Raw genomic sequence first — 20,693 nt, forward strand, 5'->3', positions numbered from 1 at the left:
GCAACATGCAAATTCTGTGAAGTTGACAGCACTAAGATCTTGGACCCAATTCCTCTGCTTTCTGAAGTGCCTCTGAAGTGCACAAAAGCTTAAAGAAGGGAATGTGAAAAGCAAAAGGTCTTTTGGCTCTGGGTATTATTTCGACTGACTTGACTAGTCAATCAATTTTCATGAAGATACTTTCTTTATTCAATAACTGATTTTGTTAACAATTTGGCTTACAAATGGAGGACATCCAATTTGAAATAAATTCTAGTCCACTAGTCCATTCCTTATTAAGAAATCTTACATTTTTATCAGATCTTAATTACTTAATTTATAATCCATTAGCCCAAAAGCAAGTTAAACAGTCTAAAATCATCCTTTCCAAACACAAACACCAGCCTCTAAATTTTCCTCACTACCTCTACCTCTGGCCTTTTAATACCTAAATGAACAACTCTTTTAATGCATTGGCTGTTTGCTTCTCTTCTTCTTCAGCTTCAAAAATCTCCTCTCTACCTCAGCTACTCATCAGCACAAAGAAACCCCAGATTTCTTCAGGAATTAAAAACGGCCTACCTTCTAACGTTTTGACTTGAAAATTCACCTCTGTTCTTAGCTGTCTACCTTTCCTGTTTAGGTGCTCTCTGTAAACCCATATTTCATCCTCATTGGAAATTTCATTCAATTATTCTGGTCAGTCATTTCAGCAACTACTGCCCTAAAATTCCTAACCTCTTTCAAATTCACCATTTCTTATTGGCCACTTATTCTCTGGCTTAAGTGCCCCTTTAACCAGCTGCAAGCAATATCTAGATGAAATATGAAAATGCTTAGAAGGCCACAAAAACAGTCTCTGTTCAATCTGAGCTGAGCTCTGTGCATGTTCTTCACCTCATCGGTCCTGTTGACTGTGCAACAGCATCCCCATATCTAACCATTCTAGACCTCTACCCTCAAGAACCAATTTCAGTCCCAGATGGTCTTCACTACTGATTTATCAAAATTCCTTCCTTGTTCTCCCTCTTAAAATTCCATTATATCTTTTTCTTTCTTCTTTTATTCTTTACTCTAGAACAACCATTCTTGCAGTGTTAAAGCACCCCTTTGTGCTCACTCTTCCTCCAGCTATTTCCCTCCATCGCTCTCTCAAATACCCTTCCTCTCTTTCTACAAAGGCTTAGGTGTTTGTTATTCTAAAAATCCTCCTCAGCTGTTACCTGCCTCTAGTTACTTTCTTATCATCTCAAAATTTCTAGAATGAATAGACTTAAAGCGTTACCTACTGTATTTCCACCCATTTGTTTCTTAATCCCTTGCAATCCTTTGATTACAATTTCACCTAGATACCACCCACCAAATTCAGTTTGGATTCTCCACAGCTTTTGACATCTAATTAACTAGTTTCCATCTTGAAAGTCTCCTTTAGATTCTAAAACACATCAATCTCTTGGTGCCTATCCTTCTTTGACAACCCCTCTTACTGTTGGCTTTATTTCCTCCATCCCCTAAATATAGGTATGTACCTCCAGGTTTTGTCTCTAGCCATTCTTTCCTTAGGGATTTATGCTACAGATTCCCCATCAACCCCATGTGGATGACAGTGGATGACAGGCCATCACCCACTTCTATTAAACTCTAGACATTTTTTTTTTTTTTTACGTAGGTTCCATGCCCAATGTGGGGCTTGAACTCACAACCCAGAGATCAAGAGTTGCATGCTTTACAGACTGAGTCAGCCAAGCACCCCAAACTCTAGACTTTTTATTCAACAACCTGCTGGCAACTCACTCACACTTTAAGTTTATCCCAACATAACTCATAACTTTTCCCTCACCACATACCTCCGAAACTAATTCCACCCATTTCTTTTCCTTCCTTTCCTTCTTTTTCTTTCTTTTCTTTCTTCCCTTTCTTTACTTTCTTTCTTTCCTTTACTTCTTTTTTTCCTTTTCTTCTCTTTCTTTGCTTTCTTTCCTTTCCTTTCCTTTCTTTCCTTCCCTTCTTTTTCTTTTTTCTTTTCTTTTTTCCTTTCTTTCCTTTTTTCTTTCTTCCTTCTTTCTCTCTTTCTTTCTTTCTTTCTTTCTTTCTTTCTTTCTTTCTTTCTTCCCTTCCTTTCTTTTTGAGAGAGAGAGAGAGGAAGGGGCAGGAGAGAGAAAATCCCAAGCAAGGTCCACACTCAGCACAGAGCCCTATGGGGACTCCATCCCACGACCCTGGGATTGTGACTTAAGCCGATATCAAGAGTCAAACATTCAACTGACAGAGCCACTCAGGTGCCCCACCAACGATTTCTTTTAACAGAAATACCATTTGCCTATTCACCTTGGTCCAAAGCTTCAGAATCATTTTCAATTCTTTCCTCTATCCCAAACCCATGTTATAAATAACTGCAAAGTCCTACTATGGATTTAACATTTGTACTATTTTTCACATTGACCCCTTTTTCCATGCCTACTAACCTCCAAGCCACTTATGACTCTTAATACCTCTGGCTTTCTTTTTTCTAAATTGGCCTGCTTATATTAATACCTCCCATTTTAATCTCCCACAATTCCCCACATACCTATAATCGAATTCAGAAGTTTTGTACTGTGGACGTGCCTTAGAATCATCTCAATGCTTTTAAAAAAAACAAATGCCAAAGCCTTACCCCCAGAGATTCTGACTGAGCTTGCCTGAGATGGAATCTAGACACAGGTTTTGTTTGTTGTTGTTTTTACTCAGATGATTTTAAAGCACAGCTAAATTTGAGAACCACTGCTAGCCAGTCAAACTGGATCTCAGTTTTCTAACACCCACTTTGTTTTCTTACATCAAATCTATTCAGCTAGTTTTGTCTGACTCCCTCCTTTTGGCATGTATTTCTCTGCCTTGGACTGACATTCGTCCATTATGCTTTAACACATTTGTTCAATTTTATAACTTATAAATTAACCTGAAACTTTTGTTCAAATTCCCCTTCCAACCAACCTCTCCTTCCTTCCAACCATTTACCACATGGTCATATACAGTAAGTAGTTTTCTACGAAGTTTTTGTTTTTGGCTACTAGATCACGACTTTAGGTAACTAACATCTGAATAAGGCTTCTCATCTCTAAAGATGGATTAGGTGCCTGGGTGGCTCTGTCAGTTAGGCATCTGACTTCGGCTCAAATCATGATCTCATGGTTCATGAGTTCAAGCCCCACATCTGCACTGACAGTGCAGAGCCTGTCTAGGATTCTCTCTCTGTCCCTCCCCCACTTATACATGCATACCCTCTCTCTCAAAACAAAATAAATGAACTTAAAAAAAAATAAAGATGGATTAGATAACCTCTAAGTTTCTTCCTAGCACTAAAATTATGATTTAGTTTATCAAAACTAACTCTTGGCTTACTAGTGAATGATAGAATCTTGTATATTTTCTCAAATATATACAATTCAAAAAAGTCCTAGGTTCTCTGGTAGGTTTTGCAATTAGAATTATTAACATATCTACTATGATTTGACTAACAACATCAATCTTTTTAATAGTGCAACATAGAGGGGTACCTGGATGGCTCAGTTGGGTAAGCATCTGACTCTTGATTTTGGCTCAGGTCATGATCTCATGTTTTCATGAGTTTGAGCTCCACAACCTGCTCTGCATGGACCTTGCGGAGCCTGCTTGGTATTCTCGTCCTCTGCCCCTCCCCAGCTCACACTCTGTCTCTCTCAAAATGAACTTAAACAAAATTATTTTTTTTTAAATAGTGCAAAATTGGGGCTCCTGGAAGGCTCAGTCGGTTGAGTGCCCGACTTGCTCAGGTCATGATCTCGCTTGTGGGTTTGAGCCCTGTGTGAGGCTCTAGGCTGACAGCTCAGAGCCTGGAGCCTGCTTCAGATTCTGTGTCTCCCTCTCTCTTTGCTCCTCCCCTGCTCATGCTCTCTCTCTCTCTCTCTCAAAATAAATAAACATTAAAAAAAATTTTTTTAAATAGTGCAAAATAGAACATTTAAATTGCCTTTGATTACTATAATCCTAATGCAAACAGAACAATGGTACGAAGTAACATCACATAAATCCTTTAATCTAGATGCCAAGTTACTATTACCTTTTACAAATGGATTAAATCAATTTGTCATATTATTACCATATAAACCTGGCCAGAGGAAGCACACATGCTCAGTTTTCAAGTGAAGTTGTTAACTTTAATATTAACGTATAAAAAATAATCACGGTAATGAAGTCATTTGCTACTTATTCCTGATAGCTAAGGGCAAAGAATATATGCTGAAAAACATTCCACTTCCTAAATTATAGTCAAATACATTAATAATGAAGTAAAAACTTCCTAGTAGAGAATGGAACGGCAAAAGCTAATGTGCAGCATAAAGGTACTGGCTTGCTGCTAAGAAATGAGGAAAGTCCTGTATCAGATAAGATTCCTGGCTATACCCTAGATATCATGAACAGTTTATCTTCCAAGCTGGGCTTATGTTTCTACATCCTCAAAATGAAGACATCAAGCTAAAAAACAGTTCCAAAATTTTCTGATAAAATCACTCAAGAAGTTTTTAAAAATACAGAATACAAAGCTACTCCCCTGGAGATTTTCCTTATATAGTAGGTCTGAACTATTAAGAGACCTACAAATTTTTAACTTTTAACTAGTGACCTATTTGGTTTTATACATGGTTGAGAAGTATTAAGCAAGATACACTCAAACCTACTTCTAGCTCTAGAATTATTCTGCATATAGAATAATGTACATGGTAAATGTTCAATAAATAGAGCAAAATGGCTTGGTAATAGTCTGAGAGAATATTGGAAGAATCAGTAAGTTGTTTATTAAATACTTGGCTATTTTTATTATATCAAATCAGTGAAATAATGGGGAAAAAAAATCCTCCAATTGTCAAAACCTCCAACTGGCGAAAAGGAGGATTTAAGGATTTAAAGATTTGTTATCCAGATGTTTAAAGACATGAAACTCTTGGAATTAAAAAAAAAAAAAAAAAAAAAGGTAGGGTAGGGTTTAAGATGAGAACTGTCTAGACCCTCTGTCCTTTGTTTTACTATTTCAATGTTTCAAAAAGGGATCGTACTTTTTCACGAAACAACTATACATAAAACTGCCATGAAATACATCATTCTGAAGATGGGAAAGAGAGTAGATTTAGGAAAAGGAGGCAATTTCAAAACTTAAATCAATCTTCTGGAACTGAATCCTCTGAGTTGGTTCCAATATCAATTTTAAGGTAAAAACATGACTAGTTTTTAACTCACTTCCTTTCACTTTAAAGAACATTGTTTTTTACATTTCACTTTTCTTAGTAATAATTGGAATGTTCTATGGTTTGGATTTTGAAAACCATATAATCATTATTACAGACTATAATTTAAGGTTTCACCTTAGGCCTTCACAAAAAGAATCATACCTGCTTTTCACATTTCATTTTCCTGCTGGGTTATAAACTGTTGACAGGAAACTACTCAATTACAGAAATCCCATTTTGGTTTTATTCACAATTATCTAAATAAAACTCTGAAATGAAAAAATTGGCAGTCAGAAAATATGCTGGAAAGGAACTATTTCTGTCAAGCTGTAGTAGCTGAGGAAAGGGACAAAATCATGGAATAAGGAAAGAAAGCTAGCCCATCTATTTGGTATGTTATTTTCATTTAAAGTATCAAATAGGGGCACCTGGGTGGCTCTGGCTCAGTCTGTGTGTCATGATCCCACTGCTCATGGGATCGAGCCCCTGCTTGGGATTCCCTCTCTGCCCCTCCCCCCACCCACGCACAGTCTCTCTCAAAATAAATAAACAAACATTTAAAAAGAAAGAAGTATCAAATAAATAGTAGTGGGCACTGTAAAAAATTTCAGCTTTGCTGGTGCTTTCAAAGACTTAGCACTTTAAAATGATGATCAGTATTAGGTTGGAAAGCCTAGAATTCATAAGCACTTATAAGGACACACCCTAATATTTTTTTCTTCTAGGTGTAAACCTTCACAAAGGAGGAAGTTTTGAATCAAAGTGTTTATGCTTTGCCATCTAACAAGCCTGTCAGAAGTCTGAAAGTCTAACATACTGCTACTTCCAAATCATGCAAGAGTGCACATAAAGCCCTAGCAGCAGCAGACCACCATCTTAATATTATAATTTTAATGTATTCTGCATATAGCCAGAAGTTAAAAATCCAAAACATACCGCATTCTCATTAACACTATAAACCTCTTTCAATACAAGCTACAGCTTCTTAGTCTGGGTATTATAGCTACAGACAGCTCTTACACCAGATCCTAATTATACCAAGAGTCTGAATAATAACAGAAAAAAATTATGCAGTATTTTGAGGGAGTCTGTGTTTATATACTTCATTAAGGAGCCAATCTTAAACAAAAACCCAATACTAAGGGACCACTGATAACATTACATAACTTGAGTATGAAAGAAAATAACTTCACATTTTGAAATACTATAGATTACGAAGTAGCCTCCAAAACAAATATTCATTTCTAAAAATGCTCCTGTTTTCAGACCATAGAGAAAATTTTTGATTATATCAAACGTCACAATGCCAACTAATAGGTTTACTGGCTTGAGGGAAAGGATTAAAACAAGTTTCTATCACTTATGCCTTGTCCAATTAAAACAAAATCAAGGCTTGTTTACAAAGAAGTACTAAAACAAGTAGCCAAATCATCTAAAAGATAATGACCAAAACAAAAAAGCTGGTAAGAAAGAGTTTTGGTAGCCTAAATCACAGGTTCAAATTTTGTCAGCATCTTATTCTGAAATGCAGAGAATTATTCAGGTTTGACACAGCACTTAGGCATGGGGAGTTGGGTAAAACTGAGTTTGAAGATTCACATAAACGAAATTTTATCAGATCAAAGATTCTAGCTATGAGTGGTTTCAGCAGATCAAAAAATAAAAATATTTATTTTGTCTATATAAAGTTTCAGGCCCTGAGGTATCTTATTCCACAGAACATGACAAAATGTCATTTGATCAGGCCATACTAAACACTTATTAAAATAAAAAGGTAGGGACAGGAATGTTTTTAAAGCCTCTCTTTGATAATGTGAGCTATTTCCCTTGGTACACTCTAACATCTAGCATGTTTTACTAAAGTGACAGAGCTAGAGACTCCTAGCATGCATACAGAACTAAGTTCTTTAAGTTTTACTGATAAAGATTAATTTTTGACTAACCCAAGAAAATAAAACATTTTCATAAATTACAGATATGTTCCATTTTCCAAGAAATTATGATATACACAAAACCTCTTGCTTACAAAATAGTCAAAGTAGAGAGTGATTGTTAATATTAACTGCAAAAAAAAGTTCACTTTATAAAGTGATTCATTAGGGCATCCGTTGAAAGAGAATTTGGATCACAAAATTTTGATTAATGCATTTCCCAGGAAACATCTAAATCTGAGCTCACCTAAGAGATAAAATGGGTGTGCATGAAGAAAGAGTCAAAGCAAATGACAAAAATCACCATAATAGTACAGGCTAATAAATGAAGAAATCAAGAGACGGTTTCATTAATTAATATATTTTCTGCATTATAGTTAACATAGGTACTTTCTTCGTGTCACCTTACTTTCCGTTACGTATTGATATTTTGTTATATTCAGACATGAGTACATTTCAACAGTCTTTTGCAATAAATATCATAAAATAATAGATTCGCATAATAAATATTCTTTACAATAAAAAAGTTTAACAGACTTTTGTCTTAAAAATAGTCAGAATTCAACTTTGTGATTTATACATAAAATATACAAAAAAGCACCACAATTTGTGGTTAAGGCAATGAAAACACAGAAAAAATTAGAATTACCCAGCTGTTAGCTAACCAAAGGGCCAAAAGGACCATTAAAGGGCCAAGATCACTTTAGGCAGCATAGTTCTGTGACACCTATAGATTGATCAGCTGTAAATATCAACTTCAGTTATCCAAGTGCCCTCAATGATGAGAAATTTGGTAAAAAGTGTGGGGTGTGGCAGGAAGGTAGTTGAGTCCTTCACAAACATGAAAGCTAGAGTAAAGATGAGCAAGAAACAACCAATTTATCTCCAATGTGAAGATTTATATTGTAAAGCAAATCTAAAATTACATAGGAAAAGAAAAATACCTGGCATCTTCAGGAAAAAAAAAAAAAACTGAGGGGAAAGAACTTTGAGGGGCAAGGAGAGGGCAGTGGTTAAACGAAAATTTTTATGTTATAACAAAAATATATCCCCCCATGCTTCTTAAGGGGCCAATGCTATGAAGACAGCCCTAACTGGAGACAAACTTAACACATAGCTTAATTAAGCAATAAAAATGTTGTTTCTTTAAAAACCAGTTTCCCTGCTCCCAGAGTACCCAATCAAAAACAGCTCTAAATCACTGCAGATTGACTGGGTATGTGTGTGGGTATGTTCATTTATACAACAACTTTTTGAAAAGTTGCTTGCAGAACAAAACGGCTACACAAAAGCCCACTGGCTCTCAATACCCTCCTGCGTGGATGGCAGAGGCTCTTGTCGTAAGTGGGAGCCAGGTGCAGTTTCACAGTCCACTCTTACTGAAGATCATCCATTAGAGAAGAGTAAGATCCATGAGTCAAACCTTAGGAACAGGGGAAGAAAGGTGGGAAAATTGTAGAGAAAATAAAACCAGTATGTCATAGAATCTTTTTAACAGCCACAGCTTGAAAGCTAGAAGTTCAGGAGGTCCAACGCACTTCCAGAAATCATGATGGTTTACCCTGACCCCTGGAGGGGCAGCTCTCCAGCTTACAATAGACAGTGTTGGAGTTCTTACATCTGCATCCTGGGCGATGGATCCAGTCATAACACCCCCTGCAAAGCTTCAGGCATCCCTTAGCAGGAGGATAACAGAGTAAGCAAGGTAAAAATAGAGACATGGCTCCCATACACAGGTACCTAGAGCAGCAGTGGGACTGTGAACAGGAGCAAGGATTATCCGAATAAGAATCCCCTTCATCGTCATTGGAGCAGTGGTAGAAGATGCCCTTGACTAAGCACATGCAGGTTCCATATTCCACCATACTCTCGGCAGAGCAAAGGCACTGACGATTGCAGGCCAAACAGGATGGCAGGGTCCTGGGAGCTGTGCATTCTCCACACTTGCACTTCCCACACTGTTCACAAATAAACTTGTGCTGTGTCAGGTCCTCTTTCAAGGAACCCTTCAAGTCATCAACAATCAGTTGCTTAGGCTGGGTCCGGATTGCCCTTTCAGACCTATGGCCAGGCACTGGTCTGGTTGGTGGTGACCTTCCTAACAGTCCCTGCTCTGAAGAGGCACTGCTGTTGCTCCCAGAACTGGCTGCACTTCCAGTGCTGGTCGATCTGCTCAAAATGGGGCCTCGGGTATTATTTAAGAGTCCTGCATGTCCCAGGTGGCTTGTAGGTCTGTGTTCATAGTTGTTATTCACATTAATTGGTATGATTTCGTGAGTCCTTTCATGCTTTTCTTGTCTTGGTGCTGTTCGAGGAGCAGGTCTTTTCACCACTGATGGCCCTTCTGTGTATTCATTGCTGCCTCTGATGGCCTTGATCTGGTCTAAAGACAAAATAGCAGCAGGCTGAATTTCTCTCTCATAGTCTAACCTCTGACGGCTATCCAATGTAGGCTGCTGGATCACAACTAATGAACTGCCACTGCCATGCTGATTTTGGGGATCCATGTGTAGTGATCTCGAATTCTGGCAATCAGTGGAAACCTGGCATGCATCTGAAATCCTAAAAGGAAATCAAAGATGAAAAAATAAAAAATAAAAAAACAAAACAGAGAGAGAGAGAGAATAAATGACAGGAAGCATTTTGGGGGGGGGGGGGGGGGAAATCCTGTCAAGTCACAAATTGCCTAAACCACCTGGTAATGATCTCCTTCATCAGCGGATTACAATGATGCTGGGGTCCTGGCCAGAGTCCAATTCTAAGAGGCTGAGGACCACATCACAGATGAAGAATGCAGGCAAGAGACCCCATGCCATAAAAGTGAAACGTTGTTTTCAACTTCTAAAAAGCAGAATCAAGAAGTAATGCCCTCCTGTTTGTCAATCTAACAAATAATTAAAATGGAGTATGCCCTTATAGGGAATATTGAGGATAAGCCCTGGAACAGCTCTCATCTAAAGAAAGCTCCTATCAGTTCATCAGTGTTTTCCTTACAGGAAAACATCCACTTTCTAAAAATTACGAATGGCCTTTCTGCTGTTTACTGTTATCAGCACTAGATTAACAATGAGAAATTAGTCAAGGTATACTTCACGCATTACAAAAAATCCAAGAGACATCAAACTAAAATGGAATCTCAAAGTAAGAGGGCATTTTACTTAGAAACCAAGATTATAAAGGTAACCCATTATTTATCTACAAGATGTAAAAATGAGTATAGAGGAATACAACAGCTCTTGGTATCTTACAGCCACTACAACACACACACAAAACTCAATGCTGTGATGTTAAAAAGCATTCTCATCTGAAATCATGAAAGGATTTTTTTAAAGTTTAAATTAAGGGGTCACTCACATAACAAGACAACTTTCATGTACAAATAAGTATTAGGCCTTTAAGGCAGTATGGAGAAATCTGGGCCATTTTAATTACCACATTTCCTCTAATTTAAAAATCTGTATTTACATGACAGATCTTGATTCTCAAGAGCACTGCCAACTCTGAATCAATGTGCTTCTTGAAATAAGATAAGTACAGTAATATCCTGATAAAAGTAAGCATTTGTATTTCCGCACTAATAGTAAGTTATTTCTAATTTATAACGCATTCTTCACACACACCGAAAAACCACCAAACGTAAGAACATTTCCAATTTCAATCAATGGAATCACACAAATTCCTTCTAAAGTCTACAGATCCCTTCCGAGTCAAGAATGAAAAGAAAAAAATGCCCATTCTCAACTGCCACCTCGAGCCAAAACACCAGCTGAAGGAATAAGGCAGACAGAAGTCCATTTCATTCTGTTAACTAAACCGATTGTCTATAGACTATGTCTTCTATGTTAACTTCTTGGAGTTGCCCTCCCTCATTCTCCCAACGAAGATCTCCCAAGTGGCTCCTTTACTCTGCCTTTCTCTGTACAACAGAAGAAACACATTCATGATCTGCCTGGTTTAGTCCTGGAATCCTTAAGGACTGTTCAAATACCCCTTCGATACTCTGCACACACAAGATCATTCCTCCTTGCAAAGAACTCTTCACCCAGTGCTTTAAAAGCAGAGTATCTCCAAGTCCTAAGTCAGATCCCACAGTTAAGAAAAAGGCGTGCAGGATTTGAAGAGTGTAGTAAAAACACCAGGCACATGTTTCATCTGCGTTTTAAATGACGGTCGTAACGAAGTTCAGGCTGCCTGGTAAATCAGATTAGCAGATAAAAAGAAAATTAGCCACCTCTGATCTGAAGCAAAGCCCCTTTTCAAGCACTGACAGTTCTCGGATCCAGCCCCAAACACGCTCGCACGCTCTCGGCAACCTGTCTTCCCCACCGAAACAGGACTCCAAGTCCAATACCTTTTCGTACAGTCCCATCACATCCTAAGGATCACCGTGGATTTCCGACCCATTTTTGCGTATCTCGCCAAGATTTCTTACAGATCGTGGAGAGCCTTGAGAGCTAATGCAGGCGCCAAAAGCAAGCCCAAGGCATGGAGAGTCAGAAATAAAGATCTGTCTACACTTTAAAGGAAAAGCCGGATTCCTAAAGAGCCGGGAAGAAATGAGCCGGGGGCAGGGGCAGCAGAGAAGCGTCCCCACACTGCAAGTTACGACGGTGGAGCTGCGCCCTCTGCAATCCGAGCTGGGAGAAGCGGTGAATAAATAGTTGACGGAGAGGAAGGAAAAGGAAAAAGTTATGAATGAAAACAAGTTTTCTCTCTCTCCCTCTCTTTGGGCAGGAGGAGGGGGAGGAGGCTGAGGTTACCATTACCTCAGGAGGGCGGACTTCCCATTTTTAAAGTGGCAGCGCCCTCTCCCCTCCCCTCGCCGTTCCACCGCTCTCAAAACAAGAATAAAGTCGAAGCTCGCTTTGGCGCAGACTAATTCCGTCCAGGGGGTTACCCGCGAATTCCGAGGTTTGCCTCCCTAAACGCGCGCCCGCGCGCGCGCGCACACACACGCCCTTTCCCGGCCCCCGGTCTGAGGAAACTCCTTCACAGAAAGCCCGCCGTTGGCACAAGTCATAAAGTTCCTCAGAGTCCTCCGGGGAACACCCCAAAAGCCTCCCAGAATCCATCTTTCGCGTGGAGGGCTCCTTCAAGAGGACAACCCCGGCCACCGCGCCAGCACTGCAGGAAACTGGGGATGGGAGACCCTGCCTCACCGTCCTCGGCCGCGGCCGCAGGTCGCCCACCAGATTCCCCAGCCCCGAGCGCCCCGGGAGAGAGGCGGCCGGAGGGGCGGCGCCGCGCGCTGGGGTCGCCCCTCCACTTCCCCTCCCCCTCTCCCTCTCCGAGCCCCGGAGCCCGCACCTGCCGCGCAGAGCCAGCCGGGTGCGCGCGCCCCCCCCGCCCCCGCCGGCCGAGAGCGGCCGCCGGACACTCACCTAGGTCGAAGCGGTAGCTGGGGACCAAGCCGTGCGACCCGGCCCAGGTCCCGGTGTGGGCGGCAGCGTGCTCACGCCGCATCAACCGCGGCGGGGAGGACGAGGAGGCATTGCCCCTGCTGCGGCGAGTCCGCCCGCGGCCTCCCCCGCCCCCACCGGGCAGGAGCGCTCCCCGCGGCCCCCTTCCGGCTGCGGAGGACAATTCTCCGGAGTCTCCGCGCGCGGCCCGGCGCAGCAGACCTCTCACAGCTCGCGTTCGCCGCGCAGCTCAGTAACATCCACCTCTGGGGCTTTTCTCTTGCAGCCCCCTTCCACGAACCAGAAAAAAAAAAAATCCCTTCTGGGGGGCCCTCGAGTCTCCCAGAAAAGCGAGCTGGGGAGCGGTAGAGAGAAGAGTTCGTGACGGGCCCACAGGCTGGCACGCCGTGCTCCGCGTGAGTTCTTCTCCGGTTCCGAACGCTCCTCGCGCGAAAGGAAGGAGTGGCGGCCCCCTCACGACTGAAAATCCACGTCACGGACGTTCGAGACTTTGCGGCGCCCGGGACGGGGCTCGAACCGGCGTCTGCGGGCGGGTCACGGAACCGCGCAGGCCCCGGCGGAGGCCGGGAGCGCACGCCTGCGAGGCGGAGGCTGCCGCTTCCCCGGGCGGGGGTGGGTGGGATTTTTTTTTTTTTTTTTTTTTTTACCCGCTTTTTTAGGGGTAGCGGTGGAAGGACTGAGGCTGGGGGGGTTCTTCTCAAGGGAAGAGGCGGGGCGTCGTTTCTTGGCCCCCGCGCAGGTCGAGGCACTTAACCGGTCCTGCACGCTGGGCAAGTGGGGGGCACAGCGTCCCCCGGAACTCCGGTCCTGGCAGGTCAGCCTCTCCGGGGCAGCGCTCACTCCCAGTCCTCCGACCCTCCTGTTCCACGGCCGAAATGCCTGCTACAGAGGATTATCGATGGGAAAATAAAACAAAACAAAACATTAATTTCCTTTTCTTTCTAGGCACTTGGACGCGTAGCGCGCTCAGCCGCCCGGGCGGAGAGTAGAGCGGGGTGGGCCGCTCGCCAGCTCGCCCGCCGCCCGCAGCCCGCTGCCATGTGCTGGCTGTTGCTGCTTCCAGTGATTGACAGGCCGGCGCACAGTCGGCGTGTCAGCAGCGAACCAAAGTAACATGCAGTCTTGCACGTTTTGCCGAAGTGCTTTTGCCCCTTGGAATGCCTAGGAGTTCAAACAACTTTCAAGCAACGCCTCTGCGCATTGGAAATCAATACACAGAGACGGGAAATTCAGGTTTTAAACAATTGCTTCGCTCGGGGTTCGGTCGCCAACAATGCCTAAACAAACATGTATTTGGTCCACACACCGAGTGCCAGACCCTCTTCGGCATTAACCACTCTGTTTTTCACACAACCGACCGTTTCAGACTTTAAACTTGTTACCCTTCGGATAAGGAAAAAAAAAAAAAAAAAAGAAAGGGACCCTGTTTTTTCTCTTACCAGTAGCATTTAAGAGCATTAGTTTTAGCAGTGGGAATACTACTGGTAATTTGAAATGCAACCAGTAATCTTACATCCAAAGCGAGTTCAAAGAAATGTTCAAGTCCTTGTAAAAGCCAACATTTCTCACCTAATCTTTCCTAAAATATCTACGGAATGAAAGGAAGGAAACAGTTCTTACCTAACGCAAAGATTGGAAATTGCTTTTCAGGCACATTTACAGCGACTGTAGCAGTTCCTTATCCAGGGTAAGGAGCTCGGTCTGCTGCTATCACTCTGCAAACCACTGCGTGCCTTACAGAGCAATCCCACTCCGGCTCCGCAGAATTTCAGCAGCTCGCCTCCACCTCCACCTCCACTCCAGGACACGCCTCCAGTGATATCATGTGTCAATCACGCGGGCTGCCTGAAAACCTGGAACAGGATTTCTCCAACAGTCGTTTTCTCTTTCGTTTATGTGTACCAACTTGGAAATGTTGCCCTGTACTCTCTGTGATAAACATCCTCTGAAACTTTGAGATTACCTCTAAAATTCCTACAAATGCAGTTTGTCACAGAAGAATCCTTTAAGTTGAGTTATCAATCTCTGTGAAAGTATTGGTGAACACAACTTTTAAGGTTGAATTAAAAAATACTTTTGAATAAAAGAAGATTAAAAAGTTGTATGCCAAGCCATCACTTCTGATCAGCTAGAGAGAAAACGTATATTGATATGTAAAAGATGATAATATAACATTACAGTTCGTATTTGAAGCAAAATTCACAATATGTGCAATCTGAAGGTTCAGAAGGTAGCACTACTTACTGCAAACGTATATAACATTACCTCATAAAGGTGAAATTTCCTGCTGTAGATTTTATAACAAGTGCTCTGTCTTGGTTTGGGATATGATTTCCTAAAACTCAAATTAAAAACCCCAACTTTCTTCAATTTTGTAATTAATTTGTATCATTTTGCACACACAAAAAAAAAAACCCCATCCAGAACCAACTAATTTATTTTTAAAAATCAGTTAATTGGAAATCAATTAAAATAGATTACCAGGAAGTTTTATAATTCTTAATGATACATGTTTTGTTACTGGGAAAAAAAGATATTTTAATCAGTAGGAAACTCGCTTTGTTTCTTACAACCTATGGGATTTTAGACCTTTATTATCAAAATTGTGTACTTTATGCTTCAGCGAGGATAACTATATGTGAAATTTAAAATTCCACAGAGACTCTTAAAAGATACCTAAAAACCAAAAACATATAGTAAGTGGAGAGGAAGTACTTTTTCCAGGTACTAGATATCAGAAGTAGCTTAAAGTCTCTGACAAAATAAAGCAAACAAAACAAACCTCAAAATCTAGAACATGTATAAATTTGGATATGGAAATTTTCAGTTCTTAAGCTCCTTTACAATAACAAGTGATTCTGTTGAAGCTGTTTTTTTCTAGACTTTCAAATGTTTGAGCACTTAAATTAGAAGTTGTATTTGGAATTAACCGCTTTGGAACCTAGGGCATTGCTAAGACCATCAACAAGAAGGAAGGAAGCATCACTAGACAATAGTATAGAACAAGAATGAAGCCAAAAAGCTACATATTCACTCAATATAAATGGTATTAAAATGGGCTTTTAAAAAAGATAAAACCAACATTATTGTACATACTTTCTGTTTTTTTTCTTAGATTTCATACTTTGGGATGTAATGAACTTTAACCAATGATGGATAGGTTTCTTGACCATTATGAATGGTCTTGGAATAGTCAAATCAGAAATAGAATCATATCAGAGTATTCTGTTAGGATCTTCAAAATTGTCTTCTCAGCTATTACCACAATTTTAGGATGAGAGGTCAGTTCACCAATATGATAAAACCAGGAGAGGGAGCACTGAACATTCTACTTCCATAAATCCTATGAAAATATATTTGAAAGATTTCTGTTACAAATAAGCTTCAAACTCAACAACAGATGTATTAAATTACAATTTGCATGAGATTTAAGTATTTTTGAATTACAATAATAAGTTAAATCCATGAAATTTTAACTGTAACAGTATCATCATGGGTCATGTTCTATTTAGAAATCAAATATTAGGCTGCACAGGTTGACCAATGACCCTTTACATCATTTATCAATAAAATACATCAGTATGTTTTTCTCTATTACATTACAAATAAATACAGGTGTAGTCTTGCCACCTGATCTAGAAGACATTTAATAAAACCTGCCTCTCTTTTAGAAGACATTTAATAAAACCTGCCTCTCTTTTTGATTACCTACAACTCATAAGAATTTGTAAACATTCTAAACTTTTAGTTTAAAATAGACATTGCTCTTTATTTAGTAAGTTTAATTTCTGTTTACCATACCTAGGAATGGATAGCTGAAGTATGAAATTTTCCTGGAAAGGAAAAACAATGTAAATATCCATGGGAAAGTCTTACGATAATGTTCAGTTCACTATTAAGATATGTGTAAAAGAATAAAGTGGAATGGAGAGTGAGTCCGGATGCCTTGTTCACTTTCGTGTGGAAACAAGAGAAGCCATCTCTTCTGCTGATTTGATTTTTGAAAGAAAGAGTAAAATAAAATGAAAAAACAATCTGATAACTCCTCACAACCGCTAGTAATTAAAAAAACAAAAAACAAAAAACAGTGTAGTACTGAGAAGCTTAACTTACTCATTTATCTACTTTATTTGCCAAAGTAGCAGAATCATAACGTGTTCCAAGCTTTTGAAAAATAATACCTTATTAATTCTTCCAAGAATTAATCATATTAATAAATATAATTTTTTATCTTGTTGAGAAACAAAATAATCCCATAAACTGGTAAGTTAGCCTATAAGTATCTAATAAATTAATGAAGAACCAGAAATGGAAACTAAGTCTCTACTTTCCTTTTAGGGCAATAGTCACTGTATTACTATACTTCCCAAGAAAAACTGGCAAGGATAGCCATTTTATTTTCAGTTTCCTTTTGTAAACAGTCTTTGTAGTTGACAGAAATAGACCAACCTATTCTGTAAATTTTCCATAAACATTCTTTTTATTTTCATAAGCTCAATTCTCATCCTTCTGCCCTATTTGAAACACAAATGTTCTGTATTGGCTTCAAATTCTGGAAGTGGGCAAATCAAACAATACATTGAGTAAATTATACTGAATGATTTGTAAAGTTTCTGTCCACTCTATAATTCTACAACTAATCATTTGTATACTTTGTCACAAGTGATTCTATTTTTCACAAGTTGTAAGAAGGAAAAAGAAATGCACATGGAAGGGCTCTGAATTGCCCTCTACTCCTTAAGTATCATATTCCTTTACAGAGAATCAAAGTGACAAGAGTTCAGACAAACGGCATCACTACTACATATTAAAGATTTTAGTAACTAAATCCACATGGTAAGGTTGTATAAGGAAACATCTTTGCCCCAGTACAAAACACTCTTCATTTCTTATCTAGTCAATTGAAGAATAAATCCTCTCTTCTTTCCTCCTCTGTAATATTAAATGTTCACTTCTGAACCTTGCCTTGTTCTTCTTTCTCACAAGAAAAGAAAATCTGCCTCTTCTCCTGCTTTGACTTCTGAATGCCTCCTATAGTGATCATCTGGTATCATCTTTGATTCTGGTCAGCAAAAGCTATTAATCTTTCATTTCCATAACCATTTACTGCTATCTTCATCTTCAGAGACAAATGCATAAGAACACAGGTTAATTCAAAACCTATAACTGTCCCCAGAGATGAAACAGCAAAACAACAAAATCATGTTTTCATTAAAATAAAAACGACTTAAAACATCTCCTGGGGCTTGCCTACTTTAATCCTTATTTCCTATACTGAAAAAAGAAAATGCAAAAAAACTTACAAGAAAAAATTTTTGAACACTCTGGTTTTCTTTAAATTGCAGTTCTCTTGGAGCATTTAAAAAATTCCATGTACAAATACATTTCACGTGGTAACAATAATTGATAGGCTACATGTGTTGAAAATCTGAGTTTTGGCTATATCATTCTTCTATATCATGATCTATAACTTTAGCTAATATGCTGTATTTGCCCATAATGTCCCTATGTCCAATACTCCAAGTGTGAAAATGGCATGATATTGAGAAAAGAATAACTGATGTAGCGTCAGATGATACGAAGTTCAGGTCTCAGCTTTGCCACTTTCTAGCTTGGTGACCTTCACTTAATTTCTCTTAGCCTGCTTTCTCATCAGTAACCTGAAGTTAATAACAATCCTTCACCTTCCCAAATTGTAGCACTACTGTAGGCTTAATGTATGTATATGGAGTACTTTGTAAAATTTATAGCTCTGTATAAATGCTGTAAGTTAGCTATAAGTTAGCAGTCTCAGACACACTGTATGATGAAGAAATGTTTCAGGTTTCCTCTTTCTAGGTGCTTCATCCCTAAATAATGAATTTATTTATCTTATAATTGTTTCAATTCTGTTTGCTTTTGTTTTTCTAAGGCTAAACTCAGTTTTAAGTAATTGTATTTCTGCGTGTGTGCATGTGTATGTGTGTATGTGTGTGAGTTTGTGTGTGTGTTTTAACTGAGATTTTGGAAGAGCTATCTGCTAATAATTTCAGAATAAGAAAGTTTATGACCCTGATAACTTTAACATTTATCTGGAATGTTTAATCATTTACATTTTACTTTCAGTTAAGATAAAGTTCATTGCAAATAATAAAAACATCTTCTATGAAATTTGTAAGCTCTTTGTGATCATTTGGATTAAACAAAACAAATATATGTTTTAAAAAAGTAATTGGATAGCATTTTAAAAATTGAACATAAATAGAAAAGTAGAAAGCAGATAACCTTCTATATACTTTCATACTCTTGCTTCTTTCTGATAATCTCTTAGAATGTTTAATTTGATAATAAGTATGCCGGATATGGTAGCAGATAGTTTCTGCCAATTACCAAAGTACTATATGAATCTAATGGTTGTATTAATTTCTAAAATTGATAGCAGACAGGTATGTCATGGAGCCAATGAATTTCAACTAACAAAAAACCTGTGAAGCGCCACCTATTGTTGAAAATAAGTCATTTCAAATTTCAATCAAAACTTGAATATTGCGCTTTAGTCTAGCAGTTGGACCCATCAGTTTATACTGATCAGTGTTTTATAGTCTTTTTTACCTTAAGTTACCATATTATGTTATGATTTAAGGTGTTAGTTTTCAATAAAACTGCAAAAAATGTACTGTATACATTGGATGCTTTTTGAAGAATCTGAAAGATAAAAAATAACCTACTGTACCTGTATGAAGTTATAATATCAGTGGAGAAGATCATAAAATAATGATATTGACTTTTAACCAACACATATATTCAAAAAGATGTTTTCCCACTCAAAGTAGTTACTTAAAAAAGGTATATACTTCTTCCAGCAATGCCACAATTGGATAAATCTTTCTTTAAAATCCTTGATTACAAATACCATCTGGACCTACACATCACATTCTTTTGAAGAAGCTCAATCTTGTATATCAATGCTGTATATGGTATAGTGCATATAGTGCATATATTATAAATAATATCAGTATTAGAAAAATATTTCCCTTTTGAAGATGGATTTGGATTTTGTTAACCCATAAATCAATAGGAGCCAGTATACGGAGTAGGATGAGTGCTCAAGCTGAGTAGAAGTCTCAGAAGAAAAACAACATACCAAAATAAAAATTACAAAACTGTTCAAAAATGTTAAAGGATCACTGGCTACCGTGGGAAGAATCAACAGTGAAAGGAAGTAATTATTCCTTTGACACATAACATGAAGTATATATTGCTATAAAAGATATTAGTTATTATAGGAAGAAGAACTTGAATCTCATTCTAGAATAAATAGGATTCATAAGAGAGGCAAAGAAAAAGACAAATCGATCTTTAGGTCATGGCAGAAGGAAACACCAGAAGGAGAAAATAGGCAACAGGCACATCATGATCACAATTATTTTACAAGACCGGCGTGACTGGAAAGCAAAGCTTCTTTTGTAAAATCATAATTGTCAAAATTGGAAAAGTAAGGCAAGGACAAATTTCAGAGGGATTTTAATGCCACAGTGAGGATTTGGACTTGATCTCAAGGAAATCAAGAGCAAAGGAGTTACCTGATGAAAGAGTCTCTTCCTAAAAGATTTGTCTGACTATGAGGATTGCAGCAAGAAAAGGCTAATGTCACATAACTGCCTTAGAGATGAGTACTGTAACCTAATGAGTGGTAAACAGAACTTGGACCAGAGTACCAGTGAAAAAAGAGGAGAGAGGACAAGATCTAACTTAATATGAAGGTTTATTGCATGCCTAGTCATTAAATGATATGATAACAATAGATAGAAGTTTTGCCCACAAGGTTTTAAGAAAACCTTAAAGAATGGTAAAATATACCTAATTTGGTCAGTTATACTAAGGACACTTACTGAAAATAAACCAGTAATGGAGTGGCTGGCTGGCTCAGCGGATGGTGTGACTCTTGATCCTGGAGTCATGAGTTCAAACTCCACATTGGACATAGAGCTTCCTTACTTACTTAATTAATTAAACCAGTCATATAAGGATATTTGAGCTCAAAAAGTTTACAGAATTCCTCCAATGTTATGAACCTTCAAGAGTGAGAGAAAGAATTCATAATTCATCAGAGAAGTTAGAAAGGTATTATGTACTCT

General features: G+C 38.9%; 1 protein-coding gene across 2 annotated transcripts; it reads right to left on the reverse strand.

The window, feature by feature from the left end:
• Window positions 1-7,496: 7,496 nt before the first annotated feature.
• On the reverse strand, window positions 7,497-12,650 carry SPRY1 (sprouty RTK signaling antagonist 1). 2 transcript variants are annotated; one of them, XM_019419108.2, is made up of 2 exons: window positions 12,538-12,650; window positions 7,497-9,718 (listed from the first exon to the last, which is right to left on the reverse strand). In XM_019419108.2, the coding sequence occupies exon 2, from the start codon at window positions 9,661-9,663 to the stop codon at window positions 8,704-8,706; it is 960 nt and encodes a 319-aa protein (XP_019274653.1). In that variant the 5' UTR covers window positions 9,664-9,718; window positions 12,538-12,650; the 3' UTR covers window positions 7,497-8,703. The 2 variants fall into 2 exon arrangements, with proteins under 2 accessions (XP_019274653.1, XP_019274660.1); XM_019419115.2 differs by lacking the exon at window positions 12,538-12,650 and adding an exon at window positions 11,508-11,777.
• Window positions 12,651-20,693: the final 8,043 nt, after the last annotated feature.

This window comes from Panthera pardus, unplaced genomic scaffold, assembly GCF_024362965.1.
Source record: "Panthera pardus isolate Hobbes unplaced genomic scaffold, ASM2436296v1 HiC_scaffold_13, whole genome shotgun sequence".
NCBI lineage: Eukaryota > Metazoa > Chordata > Mammalia > Carnivora > Felidae > Panthera > Panthera pardus.